At 32.6% G+C, this 14786-nt stretch overlaps 3 protein-coding genes across 5 annotated transcripts; 2 read left to right on the top strand and 1 right to left on the bottom strand.

The window, feature by feature from the left end:
* Positions 1-1616: 1616 nt before the first annotated feature.
* Positions 1617-4205, top strand: GSR2 (uncharacterized protein). Of its 3 annotated transcripts, none has more exons than NM_105291.4 (10): positions 1617-1873; positions 2049-2088; positions 2193-2296; positions 2417-2465; positions 2552-2658; positions 2748-2835; positions 2930-3133; positions 3226-3317; positions 3406-3565; positions 3648-4205. In NM_105291.4, exons 1-10 carry the CDS (start codon positions 1800-1802, stop codon positions 3798-3800), a joined length of 1071 nt encoding a protein of 356 aa, NP_176794.1. In that variant the 5' UTR covers positions 1617-1799; the 3' UTR covers positions 3801-4205. The 3 variants fall into 3 exon arrangements, with proteins under 3 accessions (NP_176794.1, NP_001185327.1, NP_001031240.1); NM_001198398.1 differs by having other exon boundaries at positions 1637-1873; positions 2525-2658; positions 3648-3821; NM_001036163.2 differs by lacking the exon at positions 3406-3565 and having other exon boundaries at positions 1682-1873; positions 3708-4110.
* Positions 4206-5321: 1116 nt separating this feature from the next.
* Positions 5322-6579, top strand: AT1G66190 (uncharacterized protein). The gene has a single exon (NM_105290.3). It carries the CDS (start codon positions 5479-5481, stop codon positions 6289-6291), a length of 813 nt encoding a protein of 270 aa, NP_176793.1. The 5' UTR covers positions 5322-5478; the 3' UTR covers positions 6292-6579.
* A 3901-nt stretch (positions 6580-10480) lies between these two features.
* Positions 10481-12199, bottom strand: AT1G66180 (Eukaryotic aspartyl protease family protein). The gene has a single exon (NM_105289.3). The coding sequence runs from the start codon at positions 12097-12099 to the stop codon at positions 10807-10809; it is 1293 nt and encodes a 430-aa protein (NP_564867.1). The 5' UTR covers positions 12100-12199; the 3' UTR covers positions 10481-10806.
* Between the last annotated feature and the right edge of the window lie 2587 nt (positions 12200-14786).

Genomic DNA, 14786 nt, shown 5'->3' with positions numbered 1-14786 from the left:
TGTTGTGGTTACAAATCAAGATTGATACATTTTCTTTCTTGTCGATTTCCTTTGGAGTTATCGTTTTCAATACAAATATGATGTGTCAAATAATGTTATTTAAAAATTGATCTATAGTATAATATTTGCATTTACATAATTACTTCAAATCCTACATAAATCTCACCTTAGAGAAAATTTACATATAATATAACATTTTGGAAGTTTGAAAATCAACATAAATTATTTTCAAAAATATGAGTTAAGCACTGAATATCTAATTTTTTGGTTAAAATATTTTTGAAATTATTATGTAAGTATTTACCTGTTTTAAATGTTTAAATATTGACCTAAATATAACTATTTGAATTTTAAATTCCGGTACCAAATCTAGTCCAAATATAACTCATACTTACCGTTTTTCTGAAATTTGCATATTTATCCAAATTTTTCTAAGTCTTATGAATACTAAAAAATCGATATATTGCCCATCAAATTGGGAAATCCCAAAATTCAAGAAATTTGCACAGCTCTACCCAAATTTTTAGAAGGTATGGGTGTAGATGAGCTACATTTGTTCATAAATTCTTAGAATGTTCACATATTCATCATGTAAAATAACAAATATTAAAGTATATATCTTCAACAAACAACAACGGGCTCTGCCCAAAAGAATCGAATCTCTTTTGTCCCTCTTTGAATTTTGTATTGTTTATTTTTATAATATGTGTGTAGATTCGACAAAAAAGTGTGTAGATGATTCATGGTTGGGTAAGGCTCGCAGCTTAAGACTTGCGTTAGCAACAACTTTGAGAAGAGTAGGTCCGACGCGTTCCCAAGCCGTACAATCGTCTACCACTTATCTTTTAACCGGTTAAGCCGGTTCGATTGCGACAACAACCTATGCACATGTTCTTTCGTTATCACTAATAGATAAATAAAAATTCGTGTTTTTGTTTTAATTGAAACATTAAAACAATATCCTTTTATATGGTCTATCCATTTCTTTTTTGAATAATTGGACCTAATAGCAATGGAGAAAAATGCCTCTTTTTATCCTTTTTGAAAAATTGAAGGTCTATTTTGAAAAATGGTCTTGTGCTAAACAAAATTATGGGTTGAAGGTCTATTTTGTCAATAAAATTTTAAAATAATGTAATAGATGATGAAAAAATAAATTTGGTCAAAATAATTATAAATTTTTTTTTTAAAAATCAATTAATTCTATCGACCATAAAAATAAAAAAAAATTCACCACCTGAAATATAAAAATAAGTTAATCAGTGTTTAATTTCTGCCTCACACTTGTTATCAACAAATTTCAACTTTACCTATCAGTTTGTTGGATCAATTTATTACCATCCAATTCTCTTGTTATTATTCAAAGTTCAAACATTCCGTTCCAATGTTAACTTTGTAAAGTAGTAAATGGTAAGTAACAATAACTCTAAATACCTACCCTTACAAATTAAAAATTCAACGCCTACATAAATTATCTACCTACTAGAATTTAAATATATAAAATCCTAGAATAAGTCAACAATCATATTAATGACTAAAAATTACCAAAACTAAATTATTTCATTAGTTTAAAAAAAAAACAATTTATTATATTTTATATAATATTATAATGTTTGCAAAAACAGAGTATCACGTCACCTTCTCTCTCTCTCTATCTCTGTATCCTCTCATTGCACTATAAGTACTACCACAACCACGAACTCTAAAGCATCATCTCATTAACAAAAATAAAACACACAATCTCAAGATTTTCTACTTCTTATTACAAAGATTCAATCTTCTTGTTTCTTCTTGCAACCATGAGTCTTCTTGCAGATCTTGTTAACCTTGACATCTCAGACAACAGTGAAAAGATCATCGCTGAATACATATGGTTCGTCTTCTTCCTCTGCTTTTGACCATTTGAGTTTCTCTGGTTTTTTCTGTTCTTATCGGAAAACAAGAGCTTGAGTTAAAGATTTGAATCTTAAAGTCAATCTTATCTTAAAGTCAATCTTTGTCATTTACCATTTTGTATTACATCTCTAATTTGGTTTTAATTCAAATAGGGTTGGTGGTTCTGGTATGGACATGAGAAGCAAAGCCAGGGTAATTTAATCTTTCTTTAACTATAATTTCTTTGACAAATTGTAACTTTTCTCGGAGAGATTTGATTCGATTGAATTACTAAGACTCTGGTTTGTTGCCTGCAGACTCTCCCTGGACCTGTGACCGATCCATCAAAACTTCCAAAGTGGAACTATGATGGTTCAAGCACTGGTCAAGCTCCTGGTCAAGACAGTGAAGTGATCTTATAGTAAGTCTCTTCAAGATTAAAACCAAAAAAAAAAGTCTCTTCAAGATTTTCTCTAAAGATCCATCTCTTTTGTTTTTTGTTTACTTTCTTAATAATATTTGTTGTATTTGTGTTTCTTAGCCCTCAAGCAATTTTCAAAGATCCATTCCGTAGAGGCAACAACATCCTTGTGAGTTTAAACTTTTTTTTTTTTTTTCTTGCTATATGTTCTGTTTTTAGCGGTTAAAGATTAACGTTTTTTATCGGTTTGATCAGGTTATGTGTGATGCTTACACTCCAGCGGGAGAGCCAATCCCTACTAACAAGCGACATGCTGCGGCTGAGATCTTTGCTAACCCTGATGTTATTGCTGAAGTGCCATGGTTAATCCAAATTCCCCTGTTCTTTTTATATAGCTTTTTCGCTTTCTTGCGGTGGTCGTAGATCGCTGATTTTTTTTCCGGTTAATTAGGTATGGAATCGAACAAGAATACACTTTGTTGCAGAAGGATGTGAACTGGCCTCTTGGATGGCCCATTGGTGGCTTCCCTGGCCCTCAGGTACATTCCGTTTTTGCGGAGTTTTTTCGTTTGTTTACTGCTCTTTTTCGATTCTCCGTTCTTGGCTTCTGAATTATCTCTTGCACTCTTGCAGGGACCATACTACTGCAGTATTGGAGCTGACAAATCTTTTGGAAGAGACATTGTTGATGCTCACTACAAAGCCTCTTTGTATGCTGGAATCAACATCAGTGGGATCAATGGAGAAGTCATGCCGGGACAATGGGAGTTCCAAGTCGGCCCATCGGTCGGTATCTCAGCTGCTGATGAAATATGGATCGCTCGTTACATTTTGGAGGTATAATTTAAAACCATTCACTTTTCGATTCTTGTTGATCTCTTTAAGGAAATATAAACTTATAACACAAGTTTTGGTGGTTTTAAAAACAGAGGATCACAGAGATTGCTGGTGTGGTTGTATCTTTTGACCCAAAACCTATTCCTGGTGACTGGAATGGAGCTGGTGCTCACACCAATTACAGGTAAAAAGAATCATGAATCTTTTCTCTTGTTAGATCATTACAATGTTTGTGAGAACATTCAAGAAAATGGTGAACGTTTTTATTTCAGTACTAAATCAATGAGGGAAGAAGGAGGATACGAGATAATCAAGAAGGCGATCGAGAAGCTTGGCTTGAGACACAAGGAACACATTTCCGCTTACGGTGAAGGAAACGAGCGTCGTCTCACGGGACACCATGAAACTGCTGACATCAACACTTTCCTTTGGGTAAAGATTTTAGAACATTGTTTTATTTGTAAAATGTTTGATAACATTTTCTGATCTTTGTGTTTGAATCTTCTTTAAAAAGGGTGTTGCGAACCGTGGTGCATCGATCCGAGTAGGACGTGACACCGAGAAAGAAGGGAAGGGATACTTTGAGGATAGGAGGCCAGCTTCAAACATGGACCCTTACGTTGTTACTTCCATGATTGCAGAGACTACACTCCTCTGGAACCCTTGAAAGGATGATCCGTAACTCTTGAAGTTGCTTCTGATTGGGTTTTTTGGAAGTTCCAAGCTTGTCTTTTCTCTACAGTGTGTATTAAGCAATTGTACCGGTTGACACTGCCGGAGTTTGTGATTTGGGGCCTTTCTTTCTTTTTCTTCTTTTTATAATCTTTTGGGTTCTGTGGTTAGAGCAAATTCGGTTTGCTCTGTTTGTTTGACCTTTATTGAAACCTTTGGTATTGGTACTAATAATACAATCTGAAAAGGCCTCTTCATGTTTCAATGTTAGAGACTAATTAAAGATCTCTTTTATTTTTCATTTTATACAAACATGAAACACCAATGTTGATCCTGTCTGGTCCGTTTTTGATCTATGACTCACAAGATCGTTGCGTACTCATATCAACGGCTTTTTGAACCCCTTTGTTTGCAAACAAACCACCAATGTGGGATGCTTATCAGTAGACCGAACAAATGACTACTTCTCCGGAATTTTATTTCCTTTCACCTTCCTTGATAACAAAGTGGATCTCAATGGGGACACTAACGAGACCATCAAGGTAATGAATAATGGGCCATAATATCTAGTGGACTATATTGAATATAAGTCAGCCTTGTAAGCTTGAGTCCATGTTATTATATCTATAAATTGGCATAACAATTGTTTAATGTGAAGACATAACAAATTTTTCAATCACAAAATTGTTGTTTCCATTTTGTGATCTTGCCTATGCAGTAGTATTAAAAGGAAAGTTATCCGAACTATTCCTAAGAGCACTCTTACTTCTATAAACGGTACTAATTAAGCCTTTTGTCTATTTTTAGAAGCAATATACCAACATTATCTGTCACATGGGTGCAAGTGATTTTGATCCATCATGGGCCGTAATCGGATCGGTCTAAGGTTCGTTCATATATTTGTCTTCTGCTAATAGTCTTGACTAGTCATTTGAAACCAGACTTCTCCTCTTCACAAAAATGTGTGAACTTTAAAACAACCATTACTTACCACAAACTAACAAAAACTTATTGTGGTACGGGACCATCATACTTATGTTCTTGAAATTTAATTGCGTAAGAAAACTGTTGGACAGAAATAATTCCTTATCATACAACAACATTCATCTCCACAATAAGCCTTGTTGACTTAAAATAATATAATTGGATAGTCATCGTCATCGTCATCGTCATCGAAACCAAAAGCTTTACACTTCAAGGTGGAGAAGAAAGTGCGTGGTTACTTCTTCCACATACTATAATAACAAAGAATCTTTTCAAAATGAATTAAAAATTTGGAAAAACTGAATCTTGTATCTAATTTTTTTTCTGTCACAACCATATTCTCGTAGTCCAGTCCATAACAAGGACTTGTAGTCCCATATTTATTGAGATATTAATGCACGAATTAAGTATACGTATACGGGACCGCTGGTGATACGTAGGATAAGCACTATGCAATTCCAAATCCAACTAACACAGAAATATAAAAAAACATTTTCTCCATGGAATTATTTAGATTGCCGTATCCATTTGGTGGACCTTAAAGTAAGGCCAACACACCTACTTACTTTCATTTTTCTTTACTATTTCCTTTAATACGAAATAAATATATTCTTCAATCATTTTCCTTAGCCTTTCCCTTCGCCACTATTAACGTTTATCTCACAAATTTTATTTACTCTATTCCCACAATGCTCCCATTTGCCAACTACTACATTTCTTCACCATCCGTCTCGGAGAAGAATGCTATCAACAACAACGTAAACAAGAGGAGGAAGAAGAAACGGGCGATGATGGTTTATGGTGGAGGAGGAGGAGGAGATGATTTAGCGGTGGTGAAGGCGGCGGCGTGGGCTTGGTACTTACGGAAAGAAGGCAAACCGATTATGAGAGAGTTTGATGTAACGAGAGCACAAAGAATACCTCGACCTTCACGGTACAAGATCGAAGCCACGAAGAACATGATCCTCTCTGAGAATAGGGTTTTGGCCGAGAATAGGGTTTCTTCTACTAAGTCTCCGCTTTGGTACACGAATTATCAATTTCGTGGGGATCAAGAAACGTATTACTCTCGTCTTCTTGATACTTACGAAACCAAGAACATCTCCAAGAGGCTTAACATTGATGATTCTAGTTTCTCCACGAGTTTAAGTAGTGTTTTGAAGCACAACGGCGATGATCATCATAATCATAATCGTAATGATGATTATGGTTTTGATGATCATGGTTTGTTGAAGAAGAGAAATGGTAGTGACAGTAATACTACTACTAGAAGTAAAACAAATAATGACAAGAGTTATAATGGTGGCTTCATGAAAAAGGTGAGCAAGAGAAGTTTATGGAAGGGAATGATTGTGATGGGTCCAGGGTCGACGGTTTGTGGGAGAAGTGATGACGTGGCTTCGCAGGCCGGAAGGAGAACGGTTAAGGTTGCGGTGGCTGCAGAGGCTCTGGTCAGGTCGGCGGCAAGTGGGAGTGGCAAGACTCAAAGTGGTCATTGCTAACTTTAGTGGTTCTTGGGTTGTTGAACTTTGAAGACTTTTTAGGCTGGAAGGACTTTTTCTTTTGAACATTGTTTTTGTTTTGTTTGATTTAATTGTACATTTCTTACTTTCAGTTTGCGATTTTCACTAGCTATGTTTTTTTTTACCAGTTTGAGTAAATATTTACATCTTTAGGGAAAAACTGACCAAAAAAAAAAAATGAAATTGTTCTAGCTCATTTGTGAGTTTAGATTAGTATTATCTCCCTTACATCATAAGAATTACTTAATTACAGCTTACCTTTTTACTAAGTACAGTTATTAAAATAATTTATTGGTAGAGTGTAATATAGAAATACATAATATTAATTACAAGTATATTAAAAAAATTCTTTTAAATTTTTAAACAAGCGAAATCCAATGATTTAAGATCGTCTCGACAGCGGAACCATATATGCGTTTGGGTCATGCATGGTTCAATCTAATTCGATTGTGTTAATCAAATATTTTAGTGGTAGGTAAGGTAACATTTTACATTAAAAAAAAAAAGTAACAAACAACAGTTTGACTAACACCATTCCACTACAATCAAAGTCTTAGCCAAAATTATTAGTTGTGCGTGAATTTAGGATTATTGGATATATGTTTATAAACTGTAAATTGTACACAACAATATAGCTGGTGTCCGGACTAACCATGTAGCATAATTAGTGTATGAATTTGCCGTTTTCCTAGGTACAGATGTGACTGTAAGTCTGTAAGTGCCAAACATTGTGTGTGGCGTGTGCAACCATTCAATTCAATGAAATGAAATGACCCTAATTTAAAATAACTTAGGGGCCAGCCCACTAAAAAATCAATCAAACGAACATTAAAGAAAGAAACAAAAAGCCCAATTCGATTGGACTGTTGTTAATCTCTCTCATTTGTCTCTCTCTCGATTTCTACAATTCTTAAAATTGTTCTTTGTTTTTTATTCTATTGGTTTGAGAGTTTCATAATGAGTTTTGATTTACACTGATTTCTGTTACGGGTTGGATTAAAATGAATGGATTAAGACGTTCGTATAAAATGAAGTCTAGGAGAATTCGAATAAGAGCCAATCCGTAACCTACAGTGGAACATACCGCCAATGGGATGGATAAAATGTAGCTATGATGCTTCACATCATGAAGGTGATAGAGTTTCAGGCACGGGATTGGATCATTCGTACGTAATACTAATGGACCAGTTCCTTAATAACCAAACAAGCTTGTTATACTTCAAAATATCAAAAACTCATTCTTATTTAGAGGTCTGAAACATATATCTTAGCTGAAAACACCCTCTACTTAAACACTAACAAAGAAAGAACCCATAAACGAGTCTTTGTACATTTTTAATAATATAAACAGAAAAAGGTTTCTCGTAGAACAAACGTGTATTCTCCATTAGGATCATTTGTTTCTAACTTTTTGATAGTTGAATTTGAAACTGGAATCATACCTTACCTATTACAAAAAGAACTATTTTAAAAAAACTTGCACATTGAAAGTAGAAAGAAAATAACGAAATATTAAAAAAAATATGTATATGTCATGAAAAAATTATTCACCCTTTGTAATAAATTAATTTTTTAGTTTTACATTGTTATAATTATTGAAATTGTGTATATTTATTGAAATCTTCGACTCAGTGGTAGTTTAAACTTTTATGGTGTTTAGGTCACAATAATTTTTCTTTTATTCGATGTATATTATCACCATCACGTATAAATTAAAAATAAATTTCAGTATATCTATATCACATATGAAACTTTTCAAAAATATATAGAAAGAACTCACACATGGGTCTAAAACCTAGTTTTTTTTTTGTCAAACAACTTGTTTATTATATATAAAAAACAAAGGTTTTGGCCTTACTATTGTGCATGAAGATTCCTATGATTTTTCAGCCCAGCTCCATTTTATGAGTGAGTACCAACTGCACTTTATGTCTGCCATCAAATTCTTGATGATTCATGATCGTAAGCACATAAAAATGAAAATTGAACCCATCTTGGTCGGTCCAAAGTTGAAATAATGAAGGAACTTTCTTTTTTGCACATTGCACTACACAAATTCCCCACTTCGATTGGAATAATGATAGTTCATCGCGTCAATCGAGTCAAGCTATATTACTTTCCGCGATTAGAATCGTCATCTTTTCGCTTTCGTTTCTCCATATATTATTGCACAATTGTTAAGTCTTATTATTTATTTTTTTCTGCAAGAATTAAACTGGTTATAATACATATAAAGACCAAAAAGAACATATAGTATGATGTACAATATGTAGCATAATAACGTTTTCTTCACCTTCATAACATTTGCTTAAGGATTTTGGAGAGATAGTTTTACTAAATTATTCACAATTTCACGAATAAACTAACAATCGTGTGTCATACAATAGAAATGTATTAGAACATTATTAATCAATCGTATGAAATAATTAAAATAGGTTTCTCAACATCATAAATTTTCGGATGATACTTGGTAAAACATAAAATATATCTTATAGAGTCATCATTTGCTTGACAATGGCTTTACCGCATGCTAATCTTCTGGTGGATCATGAGGTACAAGATCCACGACCAACCCATGATAATTTGATGATGCATAAATAAGTTAAGTTAATTATGGATTTGCAAAACTAAACTACAATGATGGTAACAAAGATGGGAAAGAAGAAAAAAGAAGAAAGGAACGTCATTGTCGGGAATAAAGAGAATTATAAAAGGAAAGAAAAGGATGAGTTAAGGGAGAAGAGTACTAAGCTGTCGGCTACTTGACCCAAATCCTATCTCAAAGTTAAGGCTGACCAGCTCATCTTTGGCCCCTACTTCACACTTCCCTACATTTTCAAAGTTTAAAGCTTGTTATTTTATTAAATTTTGATTTTGTTTTTGTTGTTTTTGATCAGAAATCTCATGTGTTGCAATGCTCATAGTGTTTTGTCTTGGGGTACATAGAAATCCTAACTGTATTATGGTTTGATACTTGTCTTATAACTCAAAATTCTAGTTTTGTGTTGGTTTGATTATTCTCTAAATTTGTGGTATTCATGGTATTTTTATTATTATCAGAAACGCATTTCACATAAAAAAAAAAAAGATAATAGAGATTTCAAGATTTTGTACATATATATTTTAAAATAATTTGACAAATACTGTATTTGCTTACAAAAAAAAAAAAAATGATGGTGCACAAAATAGATGATACATGTCTTGTGACATATTAGTGTTCTTTATTTGGTGCATGTGTTTTTGTGGTTTATCCATTGCATCTTTCTCTTCTCTCCAAGTTTTAAAAAAATATGATTTTGTTTTTTTATAAAATAATAATATATCTTTTGTGTCGTGGTGTGATCTTGATTTCAATTTGTCTTACTAATAATTAGTAAATATCACATAGACGATAAAATATAAAGACAGCCCTATTTCTCTTTTTTTTTTTTAACTTACTTTCGATTTCTGTAATCAAGGATTATGTTGCAAGCAAGTTATATATTATAGATAGACACCAATATTTTACACCAAGCAATTCGTGTTCCTCCATATTTCAATTAAATATACGTTAATGATAATAATTGTAACCACTAGCCTTGACTAGTTGGTGACTAAAAATTATAATGTGGATTGTGATGGGAGACTAGTTACACAAAGAACATCCATGAGAGTTCTGAAACCGTATACACAATACACATGTCTAGATTTTTTTTCCAACAAAAACTTACTAAAATAAACAGTTTATCAATTAATTTAATAAAAATACATACCACCGAAATATACTACTTTTCTAGGATTTGTATCCTAGTGAACTGTACTAGTGCTTAAACTTCGAAATCTGAGTGACCTATAAACAATCAAAGTTAGATGGAATAGACTAAAATCACAATTCTATATTGTAACAAAAAAATTAGGAATGGATATTTTTTTTTTTCTAACGCTTGGAAATGATATTAAATTAAGTGAAGAATATAACATATTCCCATTATTTCAAAAAAAATTGATTAATTTATGCTATTCATTAATTTTCTATGATACTTTTTCATAGTTAGTAGACTACGTGTTTTGTAGCTAACTATCCATTTATTATATTAGTTTGTTTTCATTATTAGTATATATGTAGACATTCGGCTTAAAGTAGATCTAATTTTTTGGATTATTAAACCAAAAGTAGAAGTGGTACCATAAATATAAAAACAGAACAAAAACACTCATAAAATTCTCAAATTTAATTCTCTTCATCCACAAGTCTTTCAACACGAGTCAAGTAATAAAAGATATTTTTATGTAACAAGTTAATATGAACCATATAATATACAAACGGTACAACATAAAAATCTAACGTGAACACTTTTAATTATTTGTAGGACATTGTTCAGAGCCCCTAATAAAAGTTCCTTCATACAAAACTGCTATTTTAATATGTACCGTCCGATTAACATCATCGAACGACGATCTTTAACCGAGTCCACCATAAGACCCTTGTTTGTAACCGTAGCAGAACCCTTTTCCTCACACTACTCTGCTACAATCAGCTTTAGCGAAACCCACTCTTCTATTGGTCACATCGAACTCAACCCAAAGATTTTGCTGATGAACGTTCCCGATTATATTACTAGCAGCTCCAAGCATACTCGACCGTCCGATTCCAACGCAATGAATCCCACCTCCTACGTTAACCAAAACCCTCTCTTTCGGAACAAGTATCTCAACTCCTCTAGTGAACACAAACACAAGATCTCCTATCAACCGTGGGATCATCGCCACGTTTCCATCGAAACACATGTCAGCTGTTCCACCGTAGACGTAACCCTTCTTTAATCTTCGTCCTACACGTGTCATTATCTCTGCTCTTACTTTATCGTAAGCTGCGTCTACTAAATGAGTAAACTCGGATCCCGAATCAACCATTGTTTGACCCGACCCGCCTGCATCGGGTCTGAAAACCGAACCGGAAATGTTAAGCTTCTTCAAACCAAATCTAATCCCAATCATAGGAACAGTGTAAGCAAGAGGATCAAGATTCGGCATTCGTTGACTTTCAGGAAAAGTCAACAAAGAAACGTATTTGAAACCGTGTGAATTCGGGTTATCACCAAGGTAAAACGAACCGGTTGGAGTAAAACCGGGCCGGTTTGATTTGGGAGGGATGCAATAAGAGAACTTCGAAATCTTAGCTTGAGAAACAAAAGAGAGACGACCACGGTTCATTCCCAAAATGCCCCTATCATCAGAAGACTCAGTAGCACAACCAAGAATCAAAGGAGGGGTAATTTCGGTATTTGAGAAAGTGATTTTTTCTTTAACGAGATTACCCTCAGCGAAGGTTCCATCAGCGTAGAAGTAAGAGTAGTGACATAACCTGTTGGAGTCACAAGAAGTAGGAAGGGTAAAATCGGGAATTCTCGGTTTACAAAGAGGATGTGAGCAAGGCAAAGTTGAGAAAGAAGAAGAAAGAGATGGATCAAATGATGTTTTTGGTTTTGGAGGAAGCTTTTTACGATGACATTGGATCCAAGAAAGTTGGCTTCCAGTGTCAAGAACCATTTGTTGAGCTTGTGGTGGTGTTCCTATGGGGAGTGAGATGATTAGAGCCATTGAGTATTTGAATCTTGATCGGAAGTTGTATGGTGGAGACGACGGAGATGGGTTTTTCCGGGAGAGGAGGGAGGTGGTGAAGCGGTGAGAGTTTGTGGTGGTGGAGATAGGGAGAGATGTGAGTGGGAGGTGAAGAGAGAGTGAGGTTGAGAGAGACACATAGTTGAGGAAGAAGAAGAAGAAGAGTGGTTTTGGAATGGGAGACATTTTTTTGAGTTTTGTGGAAGTGAGAGAGATGATGGAGAGTAATGGAAGGTGACTGTAATATATATACACTTAACATACACGTTTTCTTACTTAATTTTCAGGTTTATTAAAATTTTTTTTTTTTTTTTTTGGTCAATAGTTTCATTTTGGAGATTTTAAGGTTGTATGTAATTTACAGTAAGTTTATAGTAATTGACAAAAATAAATCTAAGCCAAGGGTTACATTTGAAGGGAACGAATACAATTTTTTCATCAAATTAAATTAATATATTTGAAATAAATTATACTTTCTCATATCTTAGATAACGAGTTTTGTTATTTGTGAAGGTAAATTGTAAACGTTTTTTTTTTTTTGCAGACAGTTTTCGTTTAGATGACCAAAAAAAGTTAGACCAAAATTCGTAATATTTTGGAGTCAGGAAATATACTAAGATTTAAAAGTAATTCCCTCTCAAACTAATTTTTTTTTTTTAATGATATTTCGGGGTTGGGAAACATAATAATATCCTAGGTGGGAAATTGCATGCACAACATCGGAAAATTATTTTCTTGAAAATAATTTAACGCTCAATGTAACTATATATACAGTATTTACCAAATGATTTTGTAGGGAACTAAAAAAAAATTAAAGACATATATTCTTGTGTGTAACTCTCTCACAATGAAATATTGTTTTAAATTTTAACAGTTATAAAAACAAACATTTTTACTTATGGCTATAAAATCGGTTACAAGAGTTTCACCAAATAAAATTACTAATTAGGGATCTTTCGCTTTGACGTACACCTCATACACAGCTTGCGAACTTAAGAAACTTATCTCATACGCAGCTAGTGGAGTTTATTTTTTCTTATATATAACAAATCAACACATAGGTTTGTTTGCCTTCCTTGAATATGAACTTCCCACATGTTTTTCTTTATACCAGTTATACCTTCTTCTTATTTTTAGGCAACTACCAGTTATACCTTTCGCTAGATATACTTGCCTACAAAATACAATTTTGTAGCAATTTGATTATACTTTGGCATGGTGGCAAATCAGCGGCTATATATGGATAACAGATGTGACGATGGTTCCACAACAATAATCGTAAATTGTTAAAATATATTTGATTTAGTTATAGTATAATTGAAATTCTGATTTTGTATAGCAAACTAGATTTTAACCCGCGGTACACTGCAGGAATAATTTATTTTTTAAGTTAGTATACATAAAAGTTTGCAAATTGTATTTATTTATAAAATATTTTTATTTTATAGTTTACAATTGTTATTAAGTAACGTCCTACCAAACCCGTCCCGACAACCCGTCCCGTGAAAAAACATTTATTTTATTAATGTTGATCTTATTTATGATATGTTTATGAATTATTGTCTAAATATTTTGTAATTCTGTAGTAATTAAATGCTATCAAAAATCTCTGTGGTTTGATGATTATAATCGAATTGTTATAGTCATAGAGAAAAGCAATATCAAAAATGCTAATTTTGAAGTAATTAAATATTTTGGAAGTTTTATTTTAGTAACTAACGTGGAGAGATTTAGAGAAGATTGTTAAATGTCAAATATTTCATTCGAAAATTTTTTTTCGAATTATCAAAAACAAACATTAAAATTCAGTGAGAGCCATTGTAAATAAGTCTCAACTACAAGATTTATTTCACAAAATGGATATGGATGCAAAAATGTATATGTAGATAATCGTTAAATATTATAATAATTTTACACAAATTAAATTCACAATAATTTTGCGAAGGAATAAATGTACACGAATATGTGATTGTGTTGAACAATTTTTGTAATTAATATAGTTGAATAATAAGTCGCACTTCTTCGTTTAATATTGTTTTAAGTAGTTGGATTATGTTAGGTAAGTACTTTAGCATGAAAAAAATATTGTTTCTACAATACTCAATTAGATTTTAATAAGACCTTAATTAAGTGATTTTTCTAAAATATAGTGACATTTTTAGACTAAAGAATTAGTTTTTTTATAATATTTATTTTCTTAATAAATCCTAGAAAAACTGATTTCTAAGACCGAAAGATGACAAAAGATATTGAGGCGAAAGCAAATACTGTGAAATATGGAACGCGGTTTCTCTTAAATATGAGACAATGATTTATTCCATATTTTGTATTTTTATATTAGCTTTACCTTTAAATTTATAATAATGTGTTTTTAACACTTTTTATTATTTCTAAATTTGGGTGGTTATAACTTTCTGTGATGTCTTATTATAATTGAATAGTTTACCGGAAAGAATGATCCACTTAAATTGAGAACCGAGCAAAGGTGCCACTAGCTTTGCTTTGAAGAACTGAAACCAATAACGCGTTGACGTGAGCTATTGTTTGTAATTACACAAAACGATATATTTGATCCAATTATATGTCTATTGAATCTTGTGAAAATATTTATTTCTTTGTCAAATTAAATGAAACTCAAAATAGTATTGATAACTATAGGAATTTAATTTCCGTAGGACCATGTCTACGTTCATGAATCTTATAAACGGTTGTATCTCACAACATATTTAATATTCAAAATCATTACAAAAAAACTAGTTTGATTCTAAACTTCTTTTCGTACTAGTTTTAGTGGAAATTTATTTAGATAAATCAATGTTTATGCTCTTGCTTGAGGATATTAAAATACTTATTGTAATTTGTTTACCACCAAA

The sequence above is a fragment of the Arabidopsis thaliana genome (assembly GCF_000001735.4).
Source record: "Arabidopsis thaliana chromosome 1 sequence".
NCBI classification, from domain to species: domain Eukaryota; kingdom Viridiplantae; phylum Streptophyta; class Magnoliopsida; order Brassicales; family Brassicaceae; genus Arabidopsis; species Arabidopsis thaliana.
This window is presented reverse-complemented; position numbering and strand designations above follow the sequence as displayed.